Genomic DNA, 25,000 nt, shown 5'->3' with positions numbered 1-25,000 from the left:
ACACACACACACACACACACACACACACACACATTAAAATGAAAATGTACAACTACAACTGCTTGTCCTGTATCAAACCCTGTAGCTGCTTGTCCTGTATCAAACCCTGTAGCTGCTTGTCCTGTATCAAACCCTGTAACTGTAGCTGCTTGTCCTGTATCAAACCACCTTGGCTACTTGTCCTGTATCAAACCCTGTAGCTGCTTGTCCTGTATCAAACCCTGTAACTGTAGCTGCTTGTCCTGTATCAAACCCTGTAGCTGCTTGTCCTGTATCAAACCCTGTAACTGTAGCTGCTTGTCCTGTATCAAACCCTGTAACTGTAGCTGCTTGTCCTGTATCAAACCCTGTAGCTGCTTGTCCTGTATCAAACCCTGTAGTTGTAGCTGCTTGTCCTGTATCAAACCCTGTAACTGTAGCTGCTTGTCCTGTTTGAAAAGCCCACTGTAGCGGCAGCCCATTGTTGCTGTGTGATCATGTGTCCTGCAGGAGGCGACGTGAGCTCACCTTAGACTTTGCCGAGTCACTGGCTGTTGAGTCTGAGAGTGACACAGAGTGGAGAGACGGAGGGAGAGAGATGGAGTTAGAGAAGGTTAGTGTGTGTGTGTGTGTGTGTGTGTGTGTGTGTGTGTGTGTGTGTGTGTTGCAATGAAGCAGCATATCCACAATCACAACAACCTCTTCTGAAACACCTCACATTAACATTCACTGTTCCTTCCTTAGAGTTTTGAGAGTGCTGTTGTGTTTTTGCTGTTTTCACGCATGACCTCCGGAACATTTCTGTGCAATTAGGACCTGATTGCAAACTAAGTCAAGTGTTCAGACATGAACCTCAAACACTGACATTGCAGCGGTGGGAGCTGTTCAAACATGCAGTAAATACTCCGGGTGGTTTGAGCACAATTACATGCGGCTGATGTAACGTTGTTTGCTTACCATATACAGCATGGTGGATGAGTGAACAGCAGCCACACCTACAGCTTTAACGAGGGTGAAGCACAACCTACACCTGGTGTCTTGTCTTGAATGTAAAATGAGAATTCTGCATTGACCTGACATTTAAATGCTTCACACCACACCGGAGCATTTTATTATAAGTCATCAACACAGCCCCTCGCTAGGTGTGAATCCTCCCGTGCGTGTGTTGGTGTGACTTCACTTTGTTGTGTATTAATCTTTTTGCTTATCTATGCTTTATCCGTTTACCACCTGGACTTAGCACTAGGGGGCGATAGTGTCAGATGAGGGGATTTCTAGGGTTAGAGGTTATGGTTACTCTAGGGTTAAATACTGTGCACATTCTGCCCGTCTATATCCGCAAATTAGTTCATCGTATGTCTGAAACTATTGTATGTCTGAAAATAGTTCATTATATGTCTGAAATTAGTTTTATAGTGTCTTACACTCTCACACATACACTCTCTCAGACACACACATTCTCTCTCACACCCCCCCCTCCCTCTCACACACCCTCCCTCCTCTTTCACACAGAGATGCTGATATCCTACCGCTGTGTGTCCTCCGCAGACTCTGCTGCATCCAGCGGCAAGAAAAGAGTGTAAGAGAGAGTGTGACATCAGAGAGGAGGAGCAAGAGTGTGACATCAGAGAGGAGGAGCAAGAGTGTGTGAGGAGGAGGAGGAGCAACAGAGGAGTGTGTGAGGAGGAGGCGGCGCAACAGAGGAGTGTGTGTGAGGAGGCTGACGCACAGAGGGTGTGTGTGAGGAGGGGAGGAGCAACAGAGGAGTGTGTGTGTGGGAGGAGGAGGAGGGCAACAGAGGAGTGTGAGGGAGGGGGCCCGGGAGGGAACAGAGTGAGGTGTGAGGAGGAGGAGGAGCAACAGAGGAGTGTGTGAGGAGGAGGAGGAGCAACAGAGGAGTGTGTGAGGAGGAGGAGGAGGAGGAGCAACAGAGGAGTGTGTGAGGAGGAGGAGGAGCAACAGAGGAGTGTGTGAGGAGGAGGAGGAGGAGGAGCAACAGAGGAGTGTGTGAGGAGGAGGGGAGCAACAGAGGAGTGTGTGAGGAGGAGGGGAGGAGGAAGCAACAGAGGAGTGTGTGAGGAGGAGGAGAGGAGAGGTGTGAACAGGAGGAGGAACAGAGGAGGGGAGGAGGAGGCAACAGAGGGAGTGTGTGAGGGAGGAGGCGGGCAACAGAGGAGTGTGTGAGGGAGGGAGGGGAGGAGGAGGAGCAACAGAGGAGTGTGTGAGGAGGGAGGAGGAGCAACAGAGGAGTGTGTGAGGAGGAGGGGGAGGGAGGAGGAGGAGGAGGAGCAACAGAGGAGTGTGTGAGGGAGGAGGAGGAGCAACAGAGGAGTGTGTGAGGAGGAGGAGGAGGAGCAACAGAGGAGTGTGTGAGGAGGAGGAGGCGGCACCAGAGGAGTGTGTGAGGAGGAGGAGGAGCAACAGAGGAGTGTGTGAGGAGGAGGAGGAGCAACAGAGGAGTGTGTGAGGAGGAGGAGGAGCAACAGAGGAGTGTGTGAGGAGGAGGAGCAACAGAGGAGTGTGAGAGGAGGAGGGAGGAGGAGGAGGAGCAACAGAGGAGTGTGTGAGGAGGAGGAGGAGGAAGAGGAGCAACAGAGGAGGGAAGTGCAGTGCAACACCCCATAATAACCCCCATTTTATCCAGACTCAGTTTTACCTCTATCCAATCATTTTAACCCATAATCCCTATTCAAGAGTCGTTTTAACCCATAACCTCTATCCTGTCATTTTAACCCATAACCCCTATTCAAGAGTCATTTTAACCCCTATCCAGACTCATTTAAAGGTGCTATATTTAAGACTTGTTTGTAATAAATTATATAATGACCATAAGTTTTAGATTAAGGAAACATGTTATTTTCAAATACTAACTTCACTGAAGCCTGGATATTCACAATTTAAACTCTCACACTTTTTACGGTCCGCAAATACTGTTTATATTTTGAGTTTGTGTTTTGGCTTGCTACACCACCCTGCGCCAAGTTTACCAGCTATTAGTATTGCGACCTTCAGGTTTCCAGCTATTAGTATTGCGACCTTCAGGTTGCCTGATTAGTCAAGATGGCACACAGATGGCCCTAGACATCTTTGCAGATGAAGGTCATTTCTTTGGCTTTTTAAAGCTACATTGGGCTGTATTTTTAAAGCTACATTGGGCTGTATTTTGCACACTGGCGCGTGGCGTAAAGCTCGTTATTCACCCGCGCAAAGTTTAATTCGGTATGTTGCACGTTTATTTTTTAAACAATGCGCCCAGGGGTGTGGCAATTAACAAGCTAGGGAGGGGCCTGGCGCATTGTCTAAAAATCGCTATTGTACACCTGGTCAGAAGTCTATGGCGAGTTGTTCATATGCTATTTTAAGAGCGCATGTCAACAGTCATATTGGCAGGTGCACGCACCATCCTTCTATCATTCATGAACGCACACCAGCGCACGTCCATGCAAAACATTACAAATTGCACGATTACAATGGGAAACATAATTAGAATAAAGATATTACGAAATACTGTACATCTCATGATGAGGCGAGAGACACGTATGGAGCACAGCTGAAGATGCACTGTCACGAGATATAAGCAACTCCTCTGCAGGATAAATGTTGTTTTATTCAGTCATTTGAGCAATATTAGGGTAAAGTGTTGCTTTTTCCAGCCTATGTTTTCGATGGTAACCAATTGTCAGTCAATAGTGAAAGTAACTGCATATAACCGTCATCGTTGACTGACACCTTGGTGAAGTTAGTTTCACTTTGTCAATGAGTTCAAATAATAGACGAGTGCAAATGCGTGAAGGCTATGCTAGGTTTTAGTAAAGCATGGTTTAAGAATGACTATTCCATACGGTCTCGCAAGCAGCCTCCTTCAAATGCGCCGTTGAATGCCAAAATACCGATGCATTTATTTGACATATCGCGCGTTGAGCCGTTAAAGGGAATGACAGATGTCATTCTCATTGGTTTAAATGATGTTACACCCCAAACACACCCATATGACTGATTAAAAAACCTAGGAACACCTTGTTGCGCCATGCGCTCCACTTTTGATAACGAAACCCCTCCCAATGTGAACTGGACATCCTACTAAATTTGAATAGACTTTTGACGAGTGACGATGCACTTTAGAATGTCATGATAGGGCCCAAAGAGATAAAAGCTACATTGTCGAACAGCTTTATGGTGCTGGAGAACACTGTTTTATGGCATTGGAGACGGCTTAACACTGTTTTACGCCGTTGGAGACGGATTAAAACTGTTTCAGCGAATCTGGACTCCACCATCTCTGTTTCGAGTGCGTATTTTAGCCACACTCCACAGAAATCTCCTGCTGTTAACTGGTCGCATTTTAGACATTTTGTTGCTTTTTTAGCAGGTTTCAATGTACAGTATCAACTAAAACATATCCTGCCATTCCGCTACGCCAAGATGCAGCTCTGGGATGCTTGGGACCATATTCTCACAGAAAGCTCTCAGTTCACAAAGTCGCTCTAGCATATCGTGGGTTGAGTGCCAGCATGTTATGCAATCGCATTCTCTTTAGCACGGCACCTACAGTTTGCATTCTAAGTTTTTTTAGCGACGTGCCTGGCTTTTGCTATGAGGTTAAAGGGAATGACAGATGTCATTCTCATTGGTTTAAAGGATGTTACACCCAAACACACCCCTGACTAAGAAACATAAGAACAACCCTTTTGCGCCAAGCGCCCAACATTTGACCACATAATCACAGCATTAAATTAATGAATATGGACTGGCCACACCTTTAATGTCTATAAAGTTTGCACCTCTGACCATCTGTTTCTGATCGCCAAGATAAAGCCAATTGTGCGGCTTCCATAGCTAGTAAATCATGCTTGAAGTTAGGGGAGCTGGAGTCTGTTGCTGTATACCATCTCACCACTAGATAGGAGAATTTCCCCTAATAATTAACGCAAGAACCACACAATGGGCCCCATCATGACATTCTAAAGCGCATCGCCACTCGTCAAAAGCTTATTCAAATTTAGTAGGATGTCCAGTCCACATTGGGAGGGGTTTCGTTATCAAACGTGGAGCGCATGGCGCAACAAGGTGTTCCTAGGTCTTTTAATCAGTCATATGGGTGTGTTTGGGGCGTAACATCATTTTAAACCAATGAGAATGACATCTGTCATTCCCTTTAACGGCGCAAAGCGCAATATGTCAAATAAATGCATCGGTATTTTGGCATTCAACGGCGATTTGAAGGAGGCTGCTTATGCGAGGACCGTATGGAATAGTCATTCTTAAACCATGCTTTACTAAAACCTAGCATAGCCTTCACGCATTTGCACTCGTCTATTATTTGATCTCATTGGCAAAGTGAAACTAACTTCACCAAGGTGTCAGTCAACGACAAGACAGTTATATGCAGTTACTTTCACTAATGACTGACAATTGGTTACCATCGAAAACATAGGCTGGAAAAATCAACACTTACCCTAATATTGCTCAAATGACTGAATAAAACAACATTTATCCTGCAGAGGAGTTGCTTATATCTCGTGACAGTGCATCTTCAGCTGTGCTCCATACGTGTCTCTCGCCTCTCCCCTAATCACTTTTAACCGTCATTACCAATTTGCAAATGATGATAATTAGCTTTTTCTCCCTTGTCTGTTTGGCAAGTGGAGAGGGTGGGGGGTCAGGGGCTACATGCTGGTAGGCATCATCTTGCGCATTATGGCGGCCTTACATTGTACGATTTTGTCTGTTTTCACAGTCGGCGACTAAATAAAGTTGGACAGAAATCATGGGAGTTGTACTGGAATCGCGGCGCGCTCCCGTCAACTAGATCGTTAAGTGTAAGGAGCGAGTCCTTTTCTAGTTTTGCCGTTACGACAATATCAAACATGTTTGATATTATCGCAAGTCTTTCTAGTCGTGGCTCATGCAAATAGTGACGTGAACTATAAAAACCAATAGTGACCTCTCTCCAACACCGAACAGGAAGGGGTAAAGTATAGGCGACAGCTGTAGCCTATAATTATTTGTTATTCTTACAATATTTGTCATTTCTTATTCATATTTAGTCGGCTCTTCCACGTGACAGAACAATTCTATACCGATTAGGGATGTCATGAATCATTTCAGTTCCTGTTTATCTATTGCACGATGGGTAATATTTTAAAGGAATCTAGTTGCAGTCTTGTAAATAGTGACCCTGCAAGATCCCTAGTCATTGCAAAATCATAGTGACTTAAAACTCTACTACTTGTCTTTAGATGTGTCTGAGACTGTCTTTCAAAAATCTTTTCCAAAACTTTGCAAATCTTTCCAAAGTCTGTCAGTGTAAGGAGGGCTTTAACTGACGTGAAAAAGTGGGAGGCACTGAAAAGCGCGTTGTATGCATCCCTGATCATCCTTGAGTCATTTGACCCCTGTCCCCTAGCCATTCTACCTGAGGGTTACATTTAGAGTTACCTGAAGTGTCTCCCAGGTTTGCTGTGCGGCCGATGTTGGAGAGCAGGTGGTCGATGTTGGGGGCTGCTTGGATGTCCTCGGAGTCCACAGGTGTCTGGGAGAGACACAAGTGGGGCAGGAGGTTAGAGCGATCTGATTGGGTGGGGCAGGAGGTTAGAGAGATCTGATTGGGTGGGTTGTGTGAATGGAGAGATCTGATTGGGCGGCAGCAAGCTTACTTTCTCCTCTTTCTCTGGCTCCTCACTGAAGAACCATTCTTGCTGTGGAGAAGATAGACATTAGACCTACCAATAGGGGAGCAACATATGTGAGAGCTTGTCTGTGATTGGGTGTGGGGCTGAGGAGGGCGGGTCTCACGTGCTGGAGGAGGGTCTCCACGATCTTGTAGCGGTCAGGCATGTGGGTCACCATGTCCGTCATGCTGTCCTCCGACGTGCGCACCAATGTGGGACCGAACACAAGGGCTAGGTTACGGGCCTCCATCTACACACACACACACACATATATATATAGGTTACGGGCCTCCATCTACACACACACACACACACACATATATATATAGGTCACGGGCCTCCATCGACACACACACACACACACACACACATATATATAGGTTACAGGCCTCCATCTACACACACACACACATATATATATAGGTTACGGGCCTCCATCTACATACACACACAAACACACACACATATATATATATATATAGGTTACGGGCCTCCATCTACACACACACACACATATATATAGGTTACAGGCCTCCATCTACACACACACACACAGACATATGTATATATATACATATATATATATATATAGGTTACAGGCCATGAAATCAATACCAAACGGACCACGGTATGGGCCATGTCAGTTTTCAAAGACTGGTTAGTGGGGAAAAAATGTCGGTAGACTTTGCTGATTATAATGCAGAGTCTCAATCAGGTGCTACGTTCTTTTTATCCATCGGTGCAAAATGCCAATGGAAAGACCTACTCAATTGCGAGTTACATGGCAATTAGGGCAGGGATATCTCGACATTTCACAACCCTTGATATAATGAACTGTGCCACGTTCAAATCAAGCAACGATGTTTTCAAATCTGTAGTTAAAGATCTACGGAAAAGGGCAAAGACGTCCAGCCAGCATCACCCCCATCTCGATTGAAAAGACCTCCAACTGCTGCTCAGCCACCCAGATGTGCTCTCTCCCAACACAGCTCGTGAACTCGTCAGGAGGGTATGGTTTGATGTACAGCTACATCTGGCAAGACGAGGCAGAGAGGGCAATCGGGACCTCACTCAAGACTCTTTCCTTCTAAAGAAAGACGAGAATGGCAACGAATATATCACTCTCACATACAGTGGGCATCGCTTTCAAATGACCACTTCATTCACGATTACGAGGCATGAAGCTGCGTGAAGCTTTAGTACCACTTTCAGCCACTGTGCGTGCGTCGCTCTACCACTGTACATCGCCTGCCTGCGGTCCCTTCTGAAAAAGCAGGATCTACCATTAAACATAATTGTTGCCGGTGAGTAATCGCAGCCCTACTTAATTCAATAACAAAATAAATCATGCATAATTAAACATTACCTCGATTTAGGCTACTTGGGTATGGCTTAAGGCTTGACTAAACGGTGTGGTAACGAAAATCGAAATCGAAATTTGCTGTCTACATTATTGTCAGTGTTGGGGTTAACGCAACTACGCAAATCAAAACAGTGGTGTGATAATTGAGCCAGTAGAGAAACTAGATGTACCGCGATAGCGGTACAAAATATGACCGCCAGTCAGTCCTGTACATCCGTTCACGAAAAATAAATCACACTTCAATTTGTCTCCATATTTTACTCCATCCCCCACTCTTGAAACTTTTGTGTATGCTTGTTTGGCATGCCTGAGTGTGTGTGTGCGGCTGCACAGAAAAGTAAATTCTACTGGTGCTGAAAAGGTGAATAGATTGTAGAATAGCCAAAGAAGATGTAGAATTGTTATAAAACCTTTAAAATCTCTAAACAATCACAAGTAGGGCAGTTCATCACAGTTCATCCATTGCAACTGGATTGATGAAAGGTCACTTACACCTGTAGGCTACATTGTATTTGGGAAAAGCAACAGGTATCAGCATAATGTTATTTATTTATTTATTTTTATGTATTTATAAACAAAAACATCTCTGTCAGTTCCATGCCGTTTTCAACAGCTATCAAAACAAAGGTCATTTTGGATGGATGGATTTTTGTGAATGTTTCTTCTTCTACATAAGATTTTAGTCATCTTTAGTTCATGTAATAATTTTATTGTCAATGCACAAATTAAGTAACAGTAGTCTGAAACGCTATTGTTAATGCACAAATTAAGTAACAGTAGCCTAGTCTGAAACGGCGTGCTGTTTTACATCTAACCAGTGGTGCAAATAACTGACATGTCCAAATGGGCCTTGATGAAATGCGCCGCTAGACTGTTCATACACATTTTAACGGGCCAACGTTGAAGAGCTTTTTGTCCGCTATTGTTAGTGCAAATATAGGCTGATTCATGTTCCCTTGCATTGTTTAACTGAGGTCCATGGCTAGTCTGGCTTTCATCAGACCAAGCTCAATCTTTTAAGAAATCAAAAATAAATAGCGGGCAGATCAGGCTGGGTTCACCCAGCCTAGTCCATAGGCACCGATATTGTTTAATTTTCCGATTGAGATATACACGCTCTGGCTATTCTAAATGCAAAAATGCATCAGGGAGTTATGACAAAACGGTAACTAACAAACTAGATCCTAATAGAAAGTTGTTAGCTTCCCTAAGCTACAGGTAGGATTATAAGGTAGGCCTATTGACAACATAAATTGTCAATAGGCTATGCTGGCGACACAAATAAAATCTCCTTTGGAAACCAATGGCTTACGCCTTACAGTATCAAGCGGACTTAAACTGTCATATCGTGGGCGAAAAGTTGTAATAACATTCACGCAGCTCCATGAGTCAATGAAAGCGCAAATGAAGTAGCCACTTCTAAATGGGACCTACTACACAGTAGCTTAAGGTGTTTTGCTAAAACAGCCATAATGAAATGAAGGTGTCATTGTTTGATACTTCACACACACGTGCTTTTAATTTCACAGACTACAACTACCAAGCTGTAATCAAAGCACATCGATTCCCCTCTCACACCCTGCACGCACTTAAAACAAAATAAACAGGCGCCTCAGTCTCACGCGTGTATAGGCAAAACTGCATCAGACCGGTGTAACGTTGGTAAATCTTCCATTGCACAGAATGATTTTGTAGCACGTGCAATAAATGACAGTCGAAGATACAAACAGTGCTGCTATACATTTGCTTGGTATAACCGCATTTATAGTTTTCTACAAATGCAATAAATCAAATGCCTCCATCACTCAACCAACGCTTAACGGTAACATTACCTAGGTCCTTATTGATATTACAAGATTAACGTATCCTGCAGTAAAACCAAGCATGTCCGATAAACATCCTCAGATTTATTTCGGCTTCAAGAAGAAATGGGAATTACACTTCATGTGAACATCGCCCTATCCTTATTAGATGTTCTCTGCGGTAAATTACAGTCCTTGTATGAAGCGCCCATTGTTTTTCCAACCCCTTTTAACTTCCAACAAAATTACGCCTCACTGCAACGATCGCGCCATCTAGTGGACAAACGACTACTTCTCACCAATACTGAAAATGCAGCCATGATGATGATGATGAATATTTATTTTGGCTTTCTTTTTAATCCTACTGATTTTCATTTTTTACCGGGGAATCACAAATGAGTGATTATGAGCCAGGTTTATGTGGGCCCTTGAGACCAACATACCATAAAAGATTCACAGAGAACTGTGTCTGCCCTACCCTCCTTTCGGGGTCCAGTCCAGCGGGGGCTGCAGATGAAAACGAAAAAAATGACGGTTCCATGCTATCCATATGGGGGTACATGCTCACCAAGTTTTGTGTACCCGGTCTTTCAGTGTCCCGGAATCCTTTGTTGGTGTAATCACTAAATGTACACATAAATTATTTTATTGTAAGGCCCCCATGAACGAAAAGTACACAAAACTTGGCATGCATTCAGAGGGTGTCATAATGATCCTACACTTTTAATTTTGTGCAGTTTTGACCTTGTCAGCCAGAGATATTGAGATGAAAACACCTAATTTTATGCTTTTAATTTTTAACTAGGTGGCGCTATACATGAAATAAGTGGTAATGGGATGGGTTGACATGCCCCCTTAAGACCAACATACAAAAAAAGGTGGACCTCCTAGGCCCTACGGTTCTCGAGATATTCACAGAAAACTGTCTCCGGCCCACCTACAGGCCAGTTGGTGTATAGTAACATAAATTAATTTATTGTGTGGCCCCCATGAACGGAATTCCACAAAACTTGGCGTGCATACAGAGGGTGTCATAATGATCCTACACTTCCAATTTTGTGCAGTTTTGACTATGTTAGGTCACAGATACCTTCAATTACACCACCTCATTTTTTACTTTTTTGTGTTTAACTAGGTGGCGCTATACATGAAATGAGTGGTTATGGAATGCGTTGACATGGCCCCTTGAGATCAACATACAAAAATAATGGTCCTCCTAAACCTTACGGTTCTCGAGATATTCACAGAAAACTGTGTCTGCCCTACCCTCCTTTCGGGGTGCAGTCCAGCGTGGGGGCTACAGATCAAAACGAAAACGATGGTTCCATGCTATCCATATGGGGTTACATGCCCACCAAGTTTTGTCTACCCCGGTCTTTCAGTGTCCCGGGAATCATTGACGGAAATTTGGACATGCGAAAAGAAAAAAAAAAAAAAAAAAAAAAAAAATCTGACTAAACCTATATGACCGCCCGGCTTAAGCCGGGCGGTCATAATAACTGTTCAGAATTAATCTGTAGCCTTGGGGTAGGCTTCTGCAGAAAACAATGTTGTTGCCGATTTAATACTATCTGGCGGCGTTTTTAACAGGCTACGCCAATAGAGGCTTAGACAACGATGACCCACGTTTTGGTTTTAAGTAAATTAATTTGCCCTACTTCTTGACTGCAATGTAGTCAATTGACTGCTTGACATGTCATTTTTATTTTTCTGTACAATAAACAAATACATCTGCTTTATGCCGCAGAATTACATTCATATTTGGAACTTACATAGTCCAATGCATCGTTCCACTACGTTACTGTTTCCCAAAACCATAGTAGCAACAAACGTTCGCAACCACTATCATAAAGTTGTGAAGTTACAACTACACCTCTCGACCTGTGGTAGAATGCTAGAAGCATAGTTCCAGGGATCTTCATGTCAAAGACGTCACTGATGCCAGTTATTTGTTTTCAAATTAATAATTATAAATATATTTAGGTTTCTAATTGATATTTACACTTCTAACCACCATACATCCACATTTTAAAATGCCCAAGGCAGAAAATACATAAATTAAAAGTCAATTTGCAGCCATGTGCACGTAAGTAAAAGTCACACACTTGCAGATAATAATAAGGTGGTGCGACTTTTTGACGAGTCAGCTGAGAATATGTAGCCTTTGATTTTCGGGGAGGGGGTCCTTGTTAGTTTACATAAACCAAGCCAAGAAGGCTGATTCTGATTTTGATAATATGATCTGCACAAAAGATAAACTTAAAAGGTAAACAACGATGTCAATATTGTTGTCAACGTCTTAACCCAGATTCGAACTCTTGGACAGGGGACTGGTAACTGCTGTGCAACGGCGGCTGTCATCTGCCGGCCTTAATGCAATGCGCCACAGAAGTATGTGCAGGTGCCCGTTCACGTGCTACTAAACGTCATTAACCACCTTAGTCCAGACTACTGAAGTTTGGAAACTATCATGGTCCAAACTTACAGTACTATGTAAAACCACGACAGTTTTGGGAAACAGTCGTAACTTACATGTTGGTTAGTTGAACGATGCATACTGTTAGTAAAAAGCTAACCTCCGTAGTTGTACGGGAAACGCCCCCCAGATCAGCTTGTAGGCCATTAGCAATCTGTTTATTTTATTTTATGAAGCCTACACAGTATATTACATGCCACATTCTCACTTTCAATAGACAGATGCAATAGCCATTGGTCAAGTATTGAGTATAAAGCAATTAAGATAGTACCCTATACAAAAAATACTTCATACTATCATAAAAATTCGTTAAAACGAATAGCATTTTGCAACTTGACAAAACACTGGATTAAATATCGTAGGCACAGGAAAAAACTTGTACATCCATTGGCCCGTGGGGAGATCACATGTCAGTTGCCTCTCCCTTCAGTATGACTTGTTCGGCTGTGAGCTTGTTTCGCCAAAAAACTATTGCAGATATCAATGCGTCTTTGTTCATGGGTTTGGCCTCACAGCAGAGGCCTAGACAACTATGACCCACGTTTTGGTTTCATAATTTGCACTACTTATTGACTGCAATGTAGTCAATTGACTGCTTGACAGGTTATTTTTATTTTTCTGTACAATACACAAATACATCTGCTTTATGCCGCAGAATTATGCACTTGGATAGCCTATAGAACGGGCACATTTTGGAGAGAACGCACGCAAGAATCTGTAGGCTATTTGTGGCTGGTTACCAGCAAACAGTGTTTAATGCATTAACTCAAAACGTCAAACATTTTCTAAACAATACAAACAGAAAGGATGCAGCAGGCAGCAAATGGAGTCATTTCCAGTGGAAGAACAAAATGCTGAATGAAGCCACAGCTGTGGTAGCGGGGGTAGGAGGATTACTGTTAGCGCAGGATTTATATAAAATTCTTCAACAGAAGGCCTGCCTCGAATGCAGGCTTGTGGTTTGCGCAGCCTACAGTAAGTAGGTCTAGTGAGTTTGGAGTCCTCTAGACTTCTTTTCAGCTATCTCAGAGGTGGAAAGTTGCGTTCGTTGGGGGCAGGGCCGGGTTAACAATTCATAGACCATTGGGAACAAATGATGGCCCCCCCTGCCCCCCAGCCAACGTGAATCGGGCGGTCAGTTAATAGGCCTATCGTGAAGATTTGTATTGCCATTTAAGGCACGAAGATCCTGTGAGGCCAAGCCTCACCAAGTAGCCCGCTTGTTTACAACTAACATTACATTTAATTAAACTGCTTATAGGCAATGCCGAAATAGTTTCAACATTTTGAATATCAGTGTCAGGTGAATTAGGAAATGCCTTATGGCTGAAAGCTGCTTGGGATCCCCCCTGTCAAGCAATAACCATACAAAAAAAGTTAAAAACAGATGACATGATGCGATCACTGACATAATGTGCAAATAATATAGCCTAGATATTCCAATATAGGCCTATTCAATACATGTGTTTATTTTAGAGGGATATTCAAACGCCATTTTGAGCAATTTTGACAGCCCTAGTCCACTGTAGGCTACGCCAATCGCCTATTAACACCTTCCACTAACCCCGTGAGTGGGGGTCGCTATAATGCGTGTGAAATAGCACCATTGAGTAGCCTATGCTTAAATAGCCTTACAATCGCTCGGGTGTTGTGTGCCTTCTGGTTTCTCCACCTACTGGTTTCCTTTACGCTGCATGCATGCTGCAGCAGTTGTCAGACATTCACAAACAAGTTGTTTTAGGCGGTTTGAAGTCGCCATACTATGCATGAGCCTGCTACATTACAGTCACTGGACAAAAGACATGTAAAAATATATGTTTTGAAAACTAGCATTAAACTGGATTCGATCCCCGCAAAGCAACACACACATGACTCTCCATCCTGATTCCCTACTCTTTGAGCCAACTAATATGTTATGCGAATCAATTAACTATTGTAGGCTACCATTAATTAATAATGTAGGCAACACCCAGGTAACATGTTGTCCAGGCTATCTGAAACAAGGGGTTGCCTCTCATCTACAACAACTGGTTACGCTTGGCTGCTACAGTCGCCAGTGCACTGTGCACAGTAGGCCTATGCTACTCTTTGTGGTTGATCAACTAAAAATAAAAGATGTATTTGGTGATGACGTTATTGTAGGCCTAGTAGACCTAAATTCTGAGAAATTAAATGGTAATGAGAAACGATCTACATAGCTAACCAGACCGCCGATGTCTTCAAGGGTTGAAGGGAGTTTGCAAAAATGTGTGTATTTTTCAAGTCAATAAACATTCTTAATTTTCAATGTCTTTGTCAGGGAACATCTGACTTTTTAAAAACCGTAGGCCTGGTAGTCGCCAGACAAGGAGTTATAAGATAAAGGCAATACCATTTGTGTCACCTAATGCAGTTCAGTGAATTAGCAAGATACCATCAGAAGCCAACAATCATAAAGCACAGTGCGCCTCCCCCCAAGCGCATGAAGCTGTCTGCGTGTTGTAGGCTAGATTTTGTGGAGTTCTTTCTATCTGCTTACTTTTGTGAGTTATACCACCTAGGCTATGTTATAGAAGTTCTATAAGGTACCAGTGTTTAGCTGTGTCACAAAACAATAAGCTTTGTCAGACTACTTTTAAAATGATATTCAGGGCTATATACAAACATTCGGGGCTGAAGAAACGACAAAGCCTTGCGTTAATTCTTAAGGTGGGAAGTGTCAGGAATTTTCATACGAGAGACGCTCTCATTGGTGGTTAGTATATGGAGTAGGGAATTGACAGCAACATATCCAATCACATTATGAGAGATGCTGAATTTAACCCTCTAGGGTCGACAAGATCACAGTCGCCTTTAGTCGACTCCAAGATGGCAGTAAGTCTGAATAAAAACGGGCCGATTTAGTCAAATAGGGTGTCATATTTCGTTCGACCTATTCCTAAGGGGAATATCTGCCTTCAGAAAATGACGGTGATTCGTTTAGTGAGGCTTCAGATGCGTCCCTGCCTTGCAATGATGCAGCTGGACAAAGTGAGAGTTTACTCCATAGTTTAGCTTACACCAAGCACAAACGTTGAATCGTTTGCCCAATGTCACTGGTGGGAATAATGTTTCACGGGTTCGGAGTGTTCATCAGGAAGTTAGCAGGGTGTTAGTGGTTTGGCGAACGAGGCTGGAGGTAGCCTAATATCCATAGCGCTAGCTTCTGTCTTCTGAACGTGTGCCTCTCCACAATCGCGGCGACGGTAACGTGGTGGAGCCTTTGTCTAATGCCACTGGGTATGTTAGACGAGGCCGAAGTGCTCATAGGACAGTTGGGGAACAGGGGGGAACGTAGTGGCAGTGTGGGGAGTCGCAATGAGAATGACAGTAGGCCTAGTCCGAGCTGCGCAAATTCTCTCCACTCGGCGCGCAAGGCAGATCTGGCCATGCTGCTCGCATGATGGAGGTGGTGACACGCTCTCTCCCTCTCTCTCTCCCTCTCCCTCTCCCACACACACACATTAGGTCATGCATTGTCTATCACAAGATGATGGGAATGCCGGCCCTGTATGGATAGGGATAGGGAGTCATTATCTCTACAGCAAAAGGCCTGCTACATAAAAAAAAGAATGTCAGCCATTTATTAGTAATGATTTACACTGTTGATTTGCTATCTATTTCCCCTGATCATTTAGGACATACACTATGTGTTCCTTTTTGTGTGTTCATGTCCTTGTGATGTGTGTGTCTTTGTCAGCTAAGAAAAAAAAACAAAAAACATCAACAAAACAACAAAAAAGAAAATACTAACATTGTCTCTTGTCTTGTCTCGTCATCTCACTCCTAATCTGTGCCTTGCGTGGCAAAATGAGCTTTTTGAACTAAACAGGTCTTGTCTACTTGTGTTTGTGTGTCATCTGAATGATATATATGTGCCCCATACATGGAATCAGAGTGCCTACTGTATGTAGTAAATGGAAAATCTCTACAGCAAAAAGGCCAGTCTACCGCCACATGCATTTGGTTTTGTTTCTGCCATTTATTAGTAATGATTTACACAGTTTGTTCACTACTTACTATTTACCTGAGCATTCAGTATTGTGCAATATAGCATACAGAAGGTGAGGGACATTTTGGGGGGGAAGAAGTGGTGCATTTTATCATTCAAACATGCGACTTTTCATGAAAATTCTATAATCCAAGATGGCCGCCACCATATGACGTCATAATATGCAAATTAGATATAAACATTTAATCTCTACATAAACTTTGGGTCATCCTTAATATTTCTCTAATTTACAGAAAGTCTCTATCTCTTATCACTTTTAAGATATAGCCTTTTGAAATGAAGATGTCAAAATGTATCGTTTCGGAAAAAAACCTCTGGCGCCAAAAGGGTTAACATAAACTGCGATGTTTGATTTTAAATTAATGTAAATTTAGCCGGGACTGTAAGCTGGCACACGTGGGTGCTCGATGTTTTCAGTGGGTGCCCGAGAGACGGAGCACCCACGGTATCGGGCGCTATGTCAAAAGCGTATCTCGCGGTTGCATCCATTACAAAACAAACATGCAATGTGAATGTCTGGGATTGGGAAGAGCACTAAATGCTCTACTGAATAAGCACGAAGTCAAACCTTTAAATGAAAAACACTCTTTAATAATCAAAAAAATAAACCGCTAATGAAGTAAACTTGTGACCATCAAAAAATCGTTTATCGCCTGTAACTCCGTGATAACAGGGCGAACAGGAAGGCATTTGGCTGAGCAACGGAGGTTAATATGCTCTATATTTTGTCCAAATGATGTCTGTCTATCATCGTTGCACTTTCGGAGAAAACCAGAATGTTTAATTTGTCCCATGCGTTTCTTTTCACGGGCTGCAAACGGATTCACTTGCAGTTAACCAAATATTTCTTTATTAGGGCAGGGCAGGCATATTTCTGGCTATTAAATTATTTCTAAACCAGTCTGCTAAAGTTTGTAGTGAAGTCTGTGTAGGGTTTTCCAGGCGCCATTTCTTTTTACGAGACACCCTGCTCACTTGAGCCATCTACCGGTTGTTTGGGTTGTTGCAGCGTCACACTGGGAAAATACAAATTAAAGTCGCTGGATACCACCCGGATCCCACGCTGGACCGCGAAAGTGAAGCTGGCCAAGTCGAAGCACTGCCCACTGTACAACGCTGAGACAAAAAATCACAAAGATGCCAAAGACCAGTGCAGAGCAAATTACCGGGGCTACATCTTCACGGAGCCTGACAACCCAAACTGCCCCGTTGCCAGCTTTAAAAAGTATCGCTCCCTTTGCCCCCCTGACACCACATCTTTCTACCTGCACCCTCTCAAAAAGGACCAGCTGATACTAAACCAAGAAGCTGTATGGTACTCTCGGGAACCCATGGGTCATAATTACCTTGGGCAAATGTTACCCCAAATCAGCCAGGCAGCGGGTCTCTCCCGGAAATATACAAACCATAGCCTGCGCAGCACAGCTGTCCAACTCCTGTCTCAGGCTGGTCTGGAGAGTGACGAAATAATGTCTGTGACTGGGCACAGATGTGAGGGGAGTCTGAGGAGCTACTGGACTCCATCACTGACAGAGAGAGAAAAGTGGAGCAAAGTCCTCTCCTCTCATCCTGACAATGGCAGCAAATCCGGTGAGCCATAACTACATAGCCTAACTGAGTTGACATTTTAAACATCAGGCTAACAGCTGTTGCTGTATTCTCATTGTCCCATTTTACTATAAATGACAATGTTCAGTTCAACTTCAATCGAACGTTGCCATTAGGCTATTTAACGACCTATTTAGCATCCCCCCCCCGTTATTTTTGCGTGGAAGCGGCAATCACCTTTCAATCATTAAAATTATTGTTAAATCAATATTTTGTTGCCGGTGTTGATTGCTTTAGTGGGTAGCCGTGTAATAAGCGGGATAATGTATAGAACGCCCGGTCATTGTCGGGAAATAGGTCCCTTCAGGTCGGAATAAGACTCCTCCGCTGCGCATCGGGGTCCAGTCCGCCCTGTCGTATTATATTGTATTATATGGACTGTCTACTGTATGCACAATTGCACAATTTCAACCCAAATTTTGCTGCTCTTATTTCTTCATTGTATGTGCCTTCTTATTATGATATTATTATTTTTTTTTTTCTTTTTCGCATGTCCAAATTTCCATCAAGGATTCCTGGGACACTGAAAGATCGGGGTAGACGAAACTTGGTGGGCATGTAACCCCACATGGATAGCATGGAACCATCATTTTTCGTTTTTGATCTGTAGCCCCCCCGCTGGACTGCACCCCCCGAAAGGAGGGTAGGGCAGACACAGTTTTCTGTGAATATCTCGAGAACCGTAAGTTTTAGGAGGACCATTTTTTTTGTATTTTGATCTCAAGGGGCCATGTCAACCCATTCCATAACCACTCATTTCATGTATAGCGCCACCTAGTTAAACACAAAAAAGTAAAATGAGGTGTTGTAATCGCAGGTATCTGTGACCTAACATAGTCAAACTGCCGCGAAATTGGAAGTGTAGGATCATTATGACACCCTCTGAATGCAATGCCAAGTTTCGTGGAATTCCGTTAATGGGGGCCACACAATAAATTAGTTTATGTTACTATATACCAACTGGCCTGTAGGTGGCCGGAGAAAGTTTTCTGTGAATATCTCGAGAACCGTGGGGCCTAGGAGGTCCACCTTTTTGTGTGTGGGTCTTAAGGGGCATGTCAACCCATCCCATTACCACTTATTTCATGTATAGCTTTTCACCTAGTTAAAAAGCAAAAAAATTAGGTGTTTTTCATCACAATATCTGGCTGACATGGTCAAACTGCACGAAATTGAAAGTGTAGGATCATTATGATACCCTCCTAATGCATGCCAAGTTTTGTGGACTTTGTTCATGGGGGCCTTACAATAAAATAATTTATGTGTACATTTAGTGACCGTACACCAACAAGGATTCCTGACACTGAAAGACTGGGGTATACTTTAAACTTGGTGGGCATGTAACCCCACATGGATAGCATGGAACCATCATTTTTGTTTTGATCTGTAGCCCCCGCTGGACTGGACCCCGAAAGGAGGGTAGGGCAGACACACAGTGAATATCTTGAGAACCGAGGGGCCTAGGATGACCATTTTTTTCCGTATATGTTTGCCTCCAGGGGTCATGGTAACCCATTCCATGTGCACACATGTGCATAAAACTGATACACACGCATATACAAATACATTCACAGTAATCATAATGCATGACACATACTCACACAGTAGACATATGTACGCACGCATGCATATGCACAAACACACATAATGCAGGCAAACACACAAGCACGCACACACACACAACACCCACACACATAAACATAAACGTATTACGCACACATGCACACAATTCAAGAATTTCTCAGAATTATGAACAGGCAAGATGGGGGGGTGGGGTTGTATAAAATGAATTTTACATGTGAAATCTATGAACTAATCATGTTTTGGTACTTGTTGTCTAGCAGATACCAGTGAGAATTGAGTGTGGATAATGCATAAGACAGTTAGAATCATATAGGCATTTCAGCGTGATTTATTTTTGTGGAAAAAATGTGCTGGACTGGGCAGCGGTCATATTTTGTACCGCTCTGCGGTACATCTAGTTTACTTTTTATATTGTTTACTTGAATCTTATGTTTGTCTGTGGACTAAATTGGTAAAATATGTCTTGTCTCCACCGTGGGATAGTAGGAAACGTAATTCCGATCTCTTTGTATGTCTTGACATGTGAAGAAATTGACAATAAAGCAGACTTTGACTTATATATATATATATATACACATACACACACACACACACACACATATAGGTTACAGGCCTCCATCTACACACACACATACACATATATAGGTTATGGGGCACACACACACACACACATATATATAGGTTACGGGCCTCCATCTACACACACACACACACACACACACATATATAGGTTACGTGCCTCCGTCTACACACACACACACACACACACACACACATAGGTTACGGGCCTCCATCTACACACACACACTCACATATATAGGTTATGGGGCTCCATCTATACACACACACACACATATATAGGTTATGGGGCTCCATCTACACACACACACACACACACATTTATATATTACATGTTACACGGCTCCATCCACACACACACACACACACACACACACATATAGGTTATGGGGCTCCATATACACACACATGAACACACACACGCATATAGGTTATGGGGCTCCATCTACACACACACACACACAAAGACATACACACACACATACGCACACAGACACACACACACACACACACACACACATACACGCACTCATGTATACAGACATACATGTATGTGTGTGTTTGTGTATATGCATACATGAGTGTGAATATGTGTGTGTGTGAGTGTCTGTGTGCGTATGTGTGTGTGTGTGTGTGCGTGTCATACACACCTTGTTTTTGTCTGCATGTGCTGCTACTGTCTTCAGGTGTCCCAGCAGGAACTTGAGAGTGTAGAAATGGTGATCCGGAAGATCACAGATCTACTGACACACACACAGACACAGACACAGTGTAGAAATGGTGCTCAGGAAGATCCACAAACACTGATGTTCATAATAAACAGTAAAATAAAATAAACAGTAACTGCTCTGGTTTACACACACACACACACACACACACACACACACTCACATACACACACACTAACACAGACATGCTCTCTCACACACACAGGCACACTCACACACACACACACACACGCACACACACACACACACACACACACACACACACACACACACAGACAAACTCTCTCACACACAGACCTACATACTCACACACACACACACACACCACACACCCACACACACACAAACAGGTATACTCACACACAAACACAGACATACTCACACAGACACACTCACACACATGGGCAGACTGGCCATCTGGCATACCGGGCATTTTCCCGGTGGGCCACGACCTTTTGGGGCCGAGAATAGGCTCTATATATAATTTAATCATTTTGGCCAAGGATCGGCCCAAAGGAAGGACAATCAGCGGCCCACGGTTACATTTCCATATTGACACTCGACTGATCCAATAACAGCTCACGTCAGGCCCCACCCCTCGCATTTTGGCTCACAGCCAGGATTCTGTGAGCGCATCAGAAGTTAATCGAAGTTGCTCGAAATTGCAGCGGGTGCCGGTAGTGACAATAGTGCAAAAGTAAGACCAATGTAGAAGCTTCAAAATACAATATTGCAAGTAGGCTAGCATATGTCAAAGCAAATATGTTGAAGTTAAGTTGAGTTTGAACGAGGATAAGCAAGCATACAGAGCAGAGGGACAGTGAGCAGGTGGTGGAGTTTAGTTGAGGCTACATGATAGAACTCATTGGTGGAGCAGATGAGTGTGACATGCCATGATGGCCCGATGATGATTATGATGGCTTATTAATTCGGCGATATGTAATGACGTGGTTATAACGTAAGGCCGTGCTGTGATTATATAACAAACAGTGAAACTTAAATGTTCTAAATGAATGATTTGCAACCAGGACAGCAAAAAAGAGTGTCAAATCGATGTTAATTGTTGGTCAGATTGATCAGTTTCAGCCAGACGGCCCAAAATTCAGCAACATCGATGGCATGGTGGTGGTTGGTCTCTCGATTTGAAATGTAGGCTACAAAACATCAAGTCATATTTATGCACAAGCTATCTAATATACGGTAACCTATCACGATAGGCTACTGGAAGACGTTAAAGATAATTAGTTAATGTAGCTATAATGTTCCAAAATGTACCAAGCAATGTAGTATAGCCTACAGGAATAAAATATTTCCAGCAACAGCCATGTTTATTTTGTGTTGTTTCAGTTGTCCTACAGTGATTAACATCTCACGACAATCCAGGTAATTTAGCTCTTTACACATAGGCTTCAATGCAACTGTTTGGTGCTGCTGTCAGTTTAGGCATTGTATAGTTTACAAATGCTTAGCCTATTGAATAATTTGATACACTTTGAATTCAAGCAGAAACCTTCTATAATAATTGCTTGTATATCGTAGGCTACTTGAATATGGAGATCATGTACTCCATGGCTACCTCTGATCAGTGATAGCCAGTGAGGCCTATCACTTTCAGTGCTCCATGACAGTTGAAAATATATGCATATTTAAGGGTAATGCAGCAAAGATTTTGTATCTAATTAGGTGTTACTTGACCCGATTTGAGAGCAGCAGGCCAAATATGAGGGCGATTTATGGTCCCAGTCCGCCCCTGCTCACACACACACAATTATGCACTCGCGCACACACACACACACACACACACAAACACTGACACACACACCCACACACTCACACATAAACACGCACACACACAAACAGAGACATACTCACATACACACACACACACACACTTCAGGAAGATCACAGATCTAAGACACCACAGACTGCTTTTCATAATAAATATACATACAGGAAATGCTCTGGTTTACACATACACACAGACACGCACACACACACACACATACATACACATACACACACACACACACAGACACGCACACACACACACACACACACATACACACACACACACAGACACGCACACACACCACACACAGACACACACACTCACACACACACACAGACACGCACACACACACACACACAAACACACACACAAACACATACTCACACACACACACACACACACACACACAGACATCCTCACAGACATACTCACACACGCACACACACACAGACACACACACACACACACACACACACACACACACAGACACACACACACACACACATACACATACACACACACACGCGTACACACACACACATTCACACACACACACCAGAGTCCTCAGGGTTTTGAGACGGTGGCTGGCGTTGTCCAAGCGGTTTGCTTCGATGAAGTCCTGATATTTGTCTAGAGTGGGACGAGAGGTCGGAGTGAGTGATGAAGAGAGATAAAGAGAGAGAGAGATGAAGAGAGAGATGAAGAGAGAGATAGATGAAGAGAGAGATGAAGAGAGAGATGAGAGATATAGAGAGAGAGATGAAGAGAGGAGAGAGAAGGAGGAGTGGAGAGAGAGATGAAGAGAGAGAGATAGTAGAGAGAAGGAAGAGAGAGATGAAGAGAGAGATGAAGAGAGAGAGATGAAGATAAGAGAGAGATGAAGAGGGAGCGAAGAGAGAGATGGCAGAGAGATGAAGAGAGAGATGAAGAGAGAGAGAGATGAAGAGAAAGAGAGAGATGAAGAGAGAGAGAAAGAGGAAGAGAGAGATGAAGAGAGGAAGAGAGAGGAAGAGAGAGATGAAGAGAGAGATGAAGAGAGAGAGAGATGAAGAGATGAAGAAGGGATGAAGAGAGAGATGAAGAGAGAGAGAGATGAAGAGAGAGAGAGATGAAGAGAGAGGAAGAGAGAGAGAGAGAAGAGAGAGATGAAGAGAGAGAGAGATGAAGAGAGAGAGAGATGAAGAGAGAGAGGAAGAGAGAGAGATGAAGAGATGAAGAGAGAGAGAGATGAAGAGGAGGGAAGAGATGAAGAGAGAGAGATGAGAGATGAAGAGAGAGATGAAGAGAAGAGGAAGAAAGAGATGAAGAGAGATGAAGAGAGAGAGAGATGAAGAGAGAGAGATGAAGAGAAAGGAAGAGAGATGAAGAGAGATGAAGAGAGAGATGAAGAGAGAGAGATGAAAGAGAGAGAGGAAGAAGAGAGATGAAGAGATGAAGAGAGAGAGATGAAGAGAGAGATGAAGAGAGAAAGGAAGAGAGAGAGAGATGAAGAGAGAAAGAGAGAGATGAAGAGAGAGATGAAGAGAGAGAGATGAAGAGAGAGATGAAGAGAAAGAGAGAGATGAAGAGAGAGATAAAGAGAGATGAAGAGAGAGAGAGATGAAGAGAGAGGAAGAAGAGAGAGAGAGATGAAGAGAGATGAAGAGATGAAGAGAGAGAGATGAAGAGAGAGAGAGATGAAGAAGAGAGATGAAGAGAGAGAGATGAAGAGAGAGAGAGATGAAGAGAGAGATGAAGAGAGAGAGAGAAGAGAGATGAAGAGAGAGAGATGAAGAGAGAGATGAAGAGAGATGAAGAGAGAGAGAGAGAGATGAGAGAGAGGAAGAGAGAGAGAGATGAAGAGAGAAAGGAAGAGAGAGAGATGAAGAGAGATGAAGAGAGAGATGAAGAGAAAGAGAGAGATGAAGAGAGAGATGAAGAGATGAAGAGAGAGAGAGATGAAGAGAGAGAGAGATGAAGAGATGAGAGAGAGATGAAGAGAGAGAGATGAAGAGAGAGAGATATGAAGAGAGAGAGAGATGGAAGAGAGAGAGATGAAGAGAGATGAAGAGAGAGATGGAAAGAGATGAGACTTGAGTGAGGTGAAAACACATTAGAAATCTCCTGAAACTACACAGTTTCACTTAGAACACCCAGCCCGTCAGAACACTTAGAACACCAGGCCCATCAGAACACTTAGAACACTTAGCCCATCAGAACACTTAGAACACCAGGCCCATCAGAACACTTAGAACACTTAGCCCATCAGAACACTTAGAACACCAGGCCCATCAGAACACTTAGAACACTTAGCCCATCAGAACACTTAGCCCAGCAGAAATGCAAGTTAGAACACTTAGCCATCAGAACACTTTAGCCCATCAGAACACTTAGAACACCAGGCCCATCAGG

The 25,000-nt window shown here is 43.2% G+C and overlaps 1 protein-coding gene across 1 annotated transcript in view; it reads right to left on the bottom strand.

The window, feature by feature from the left end:
* The window catches only part of LOC125287232 (rho GTPase-activating protein 23-like), a 129,894-nt gene that overhangs the window by 634 nt on the left and 104,260 nt on the right, over nt 1-25,000 (bottom strand). The window contains 6 exon segments of the mRNA XM_048232794.1: nt 508-539; nt 6,418-6,511; nt 6,636-6,677; nt 6,775-6,900; nt 20,743-20,832; nt 23,166-23,239. Of these exon segments, the coding sequence (XP_048088751.1) occupies nt 508-539; nt 6,418-6,511; nt 6,636-6,677; nt 6,775-6,900; nt 20,743-20,832; nt 23,166-23,239 (458 nt within the window).

This window comes from Alosa alosa, chromosome 22 (assembly GCF_017589495.1).
Source record: "Alosa alosa isolate M-15738 ecotype Scorff River chromosome 22, AALO_Geno_1.1, whole genome shotgun sequence".
NCBI classification, from domain to species: domain Eukaryota; kingdom Metazoa; phylum Chordata; class Actinopteri; order Clupeiformes; family Clupeidae; genus Alosa; species Alosa alosa.
Note: the sequence above shows the minus strand (reverse complement) of the source record. Positions and strands in the feature narration are given on the sequence as shown.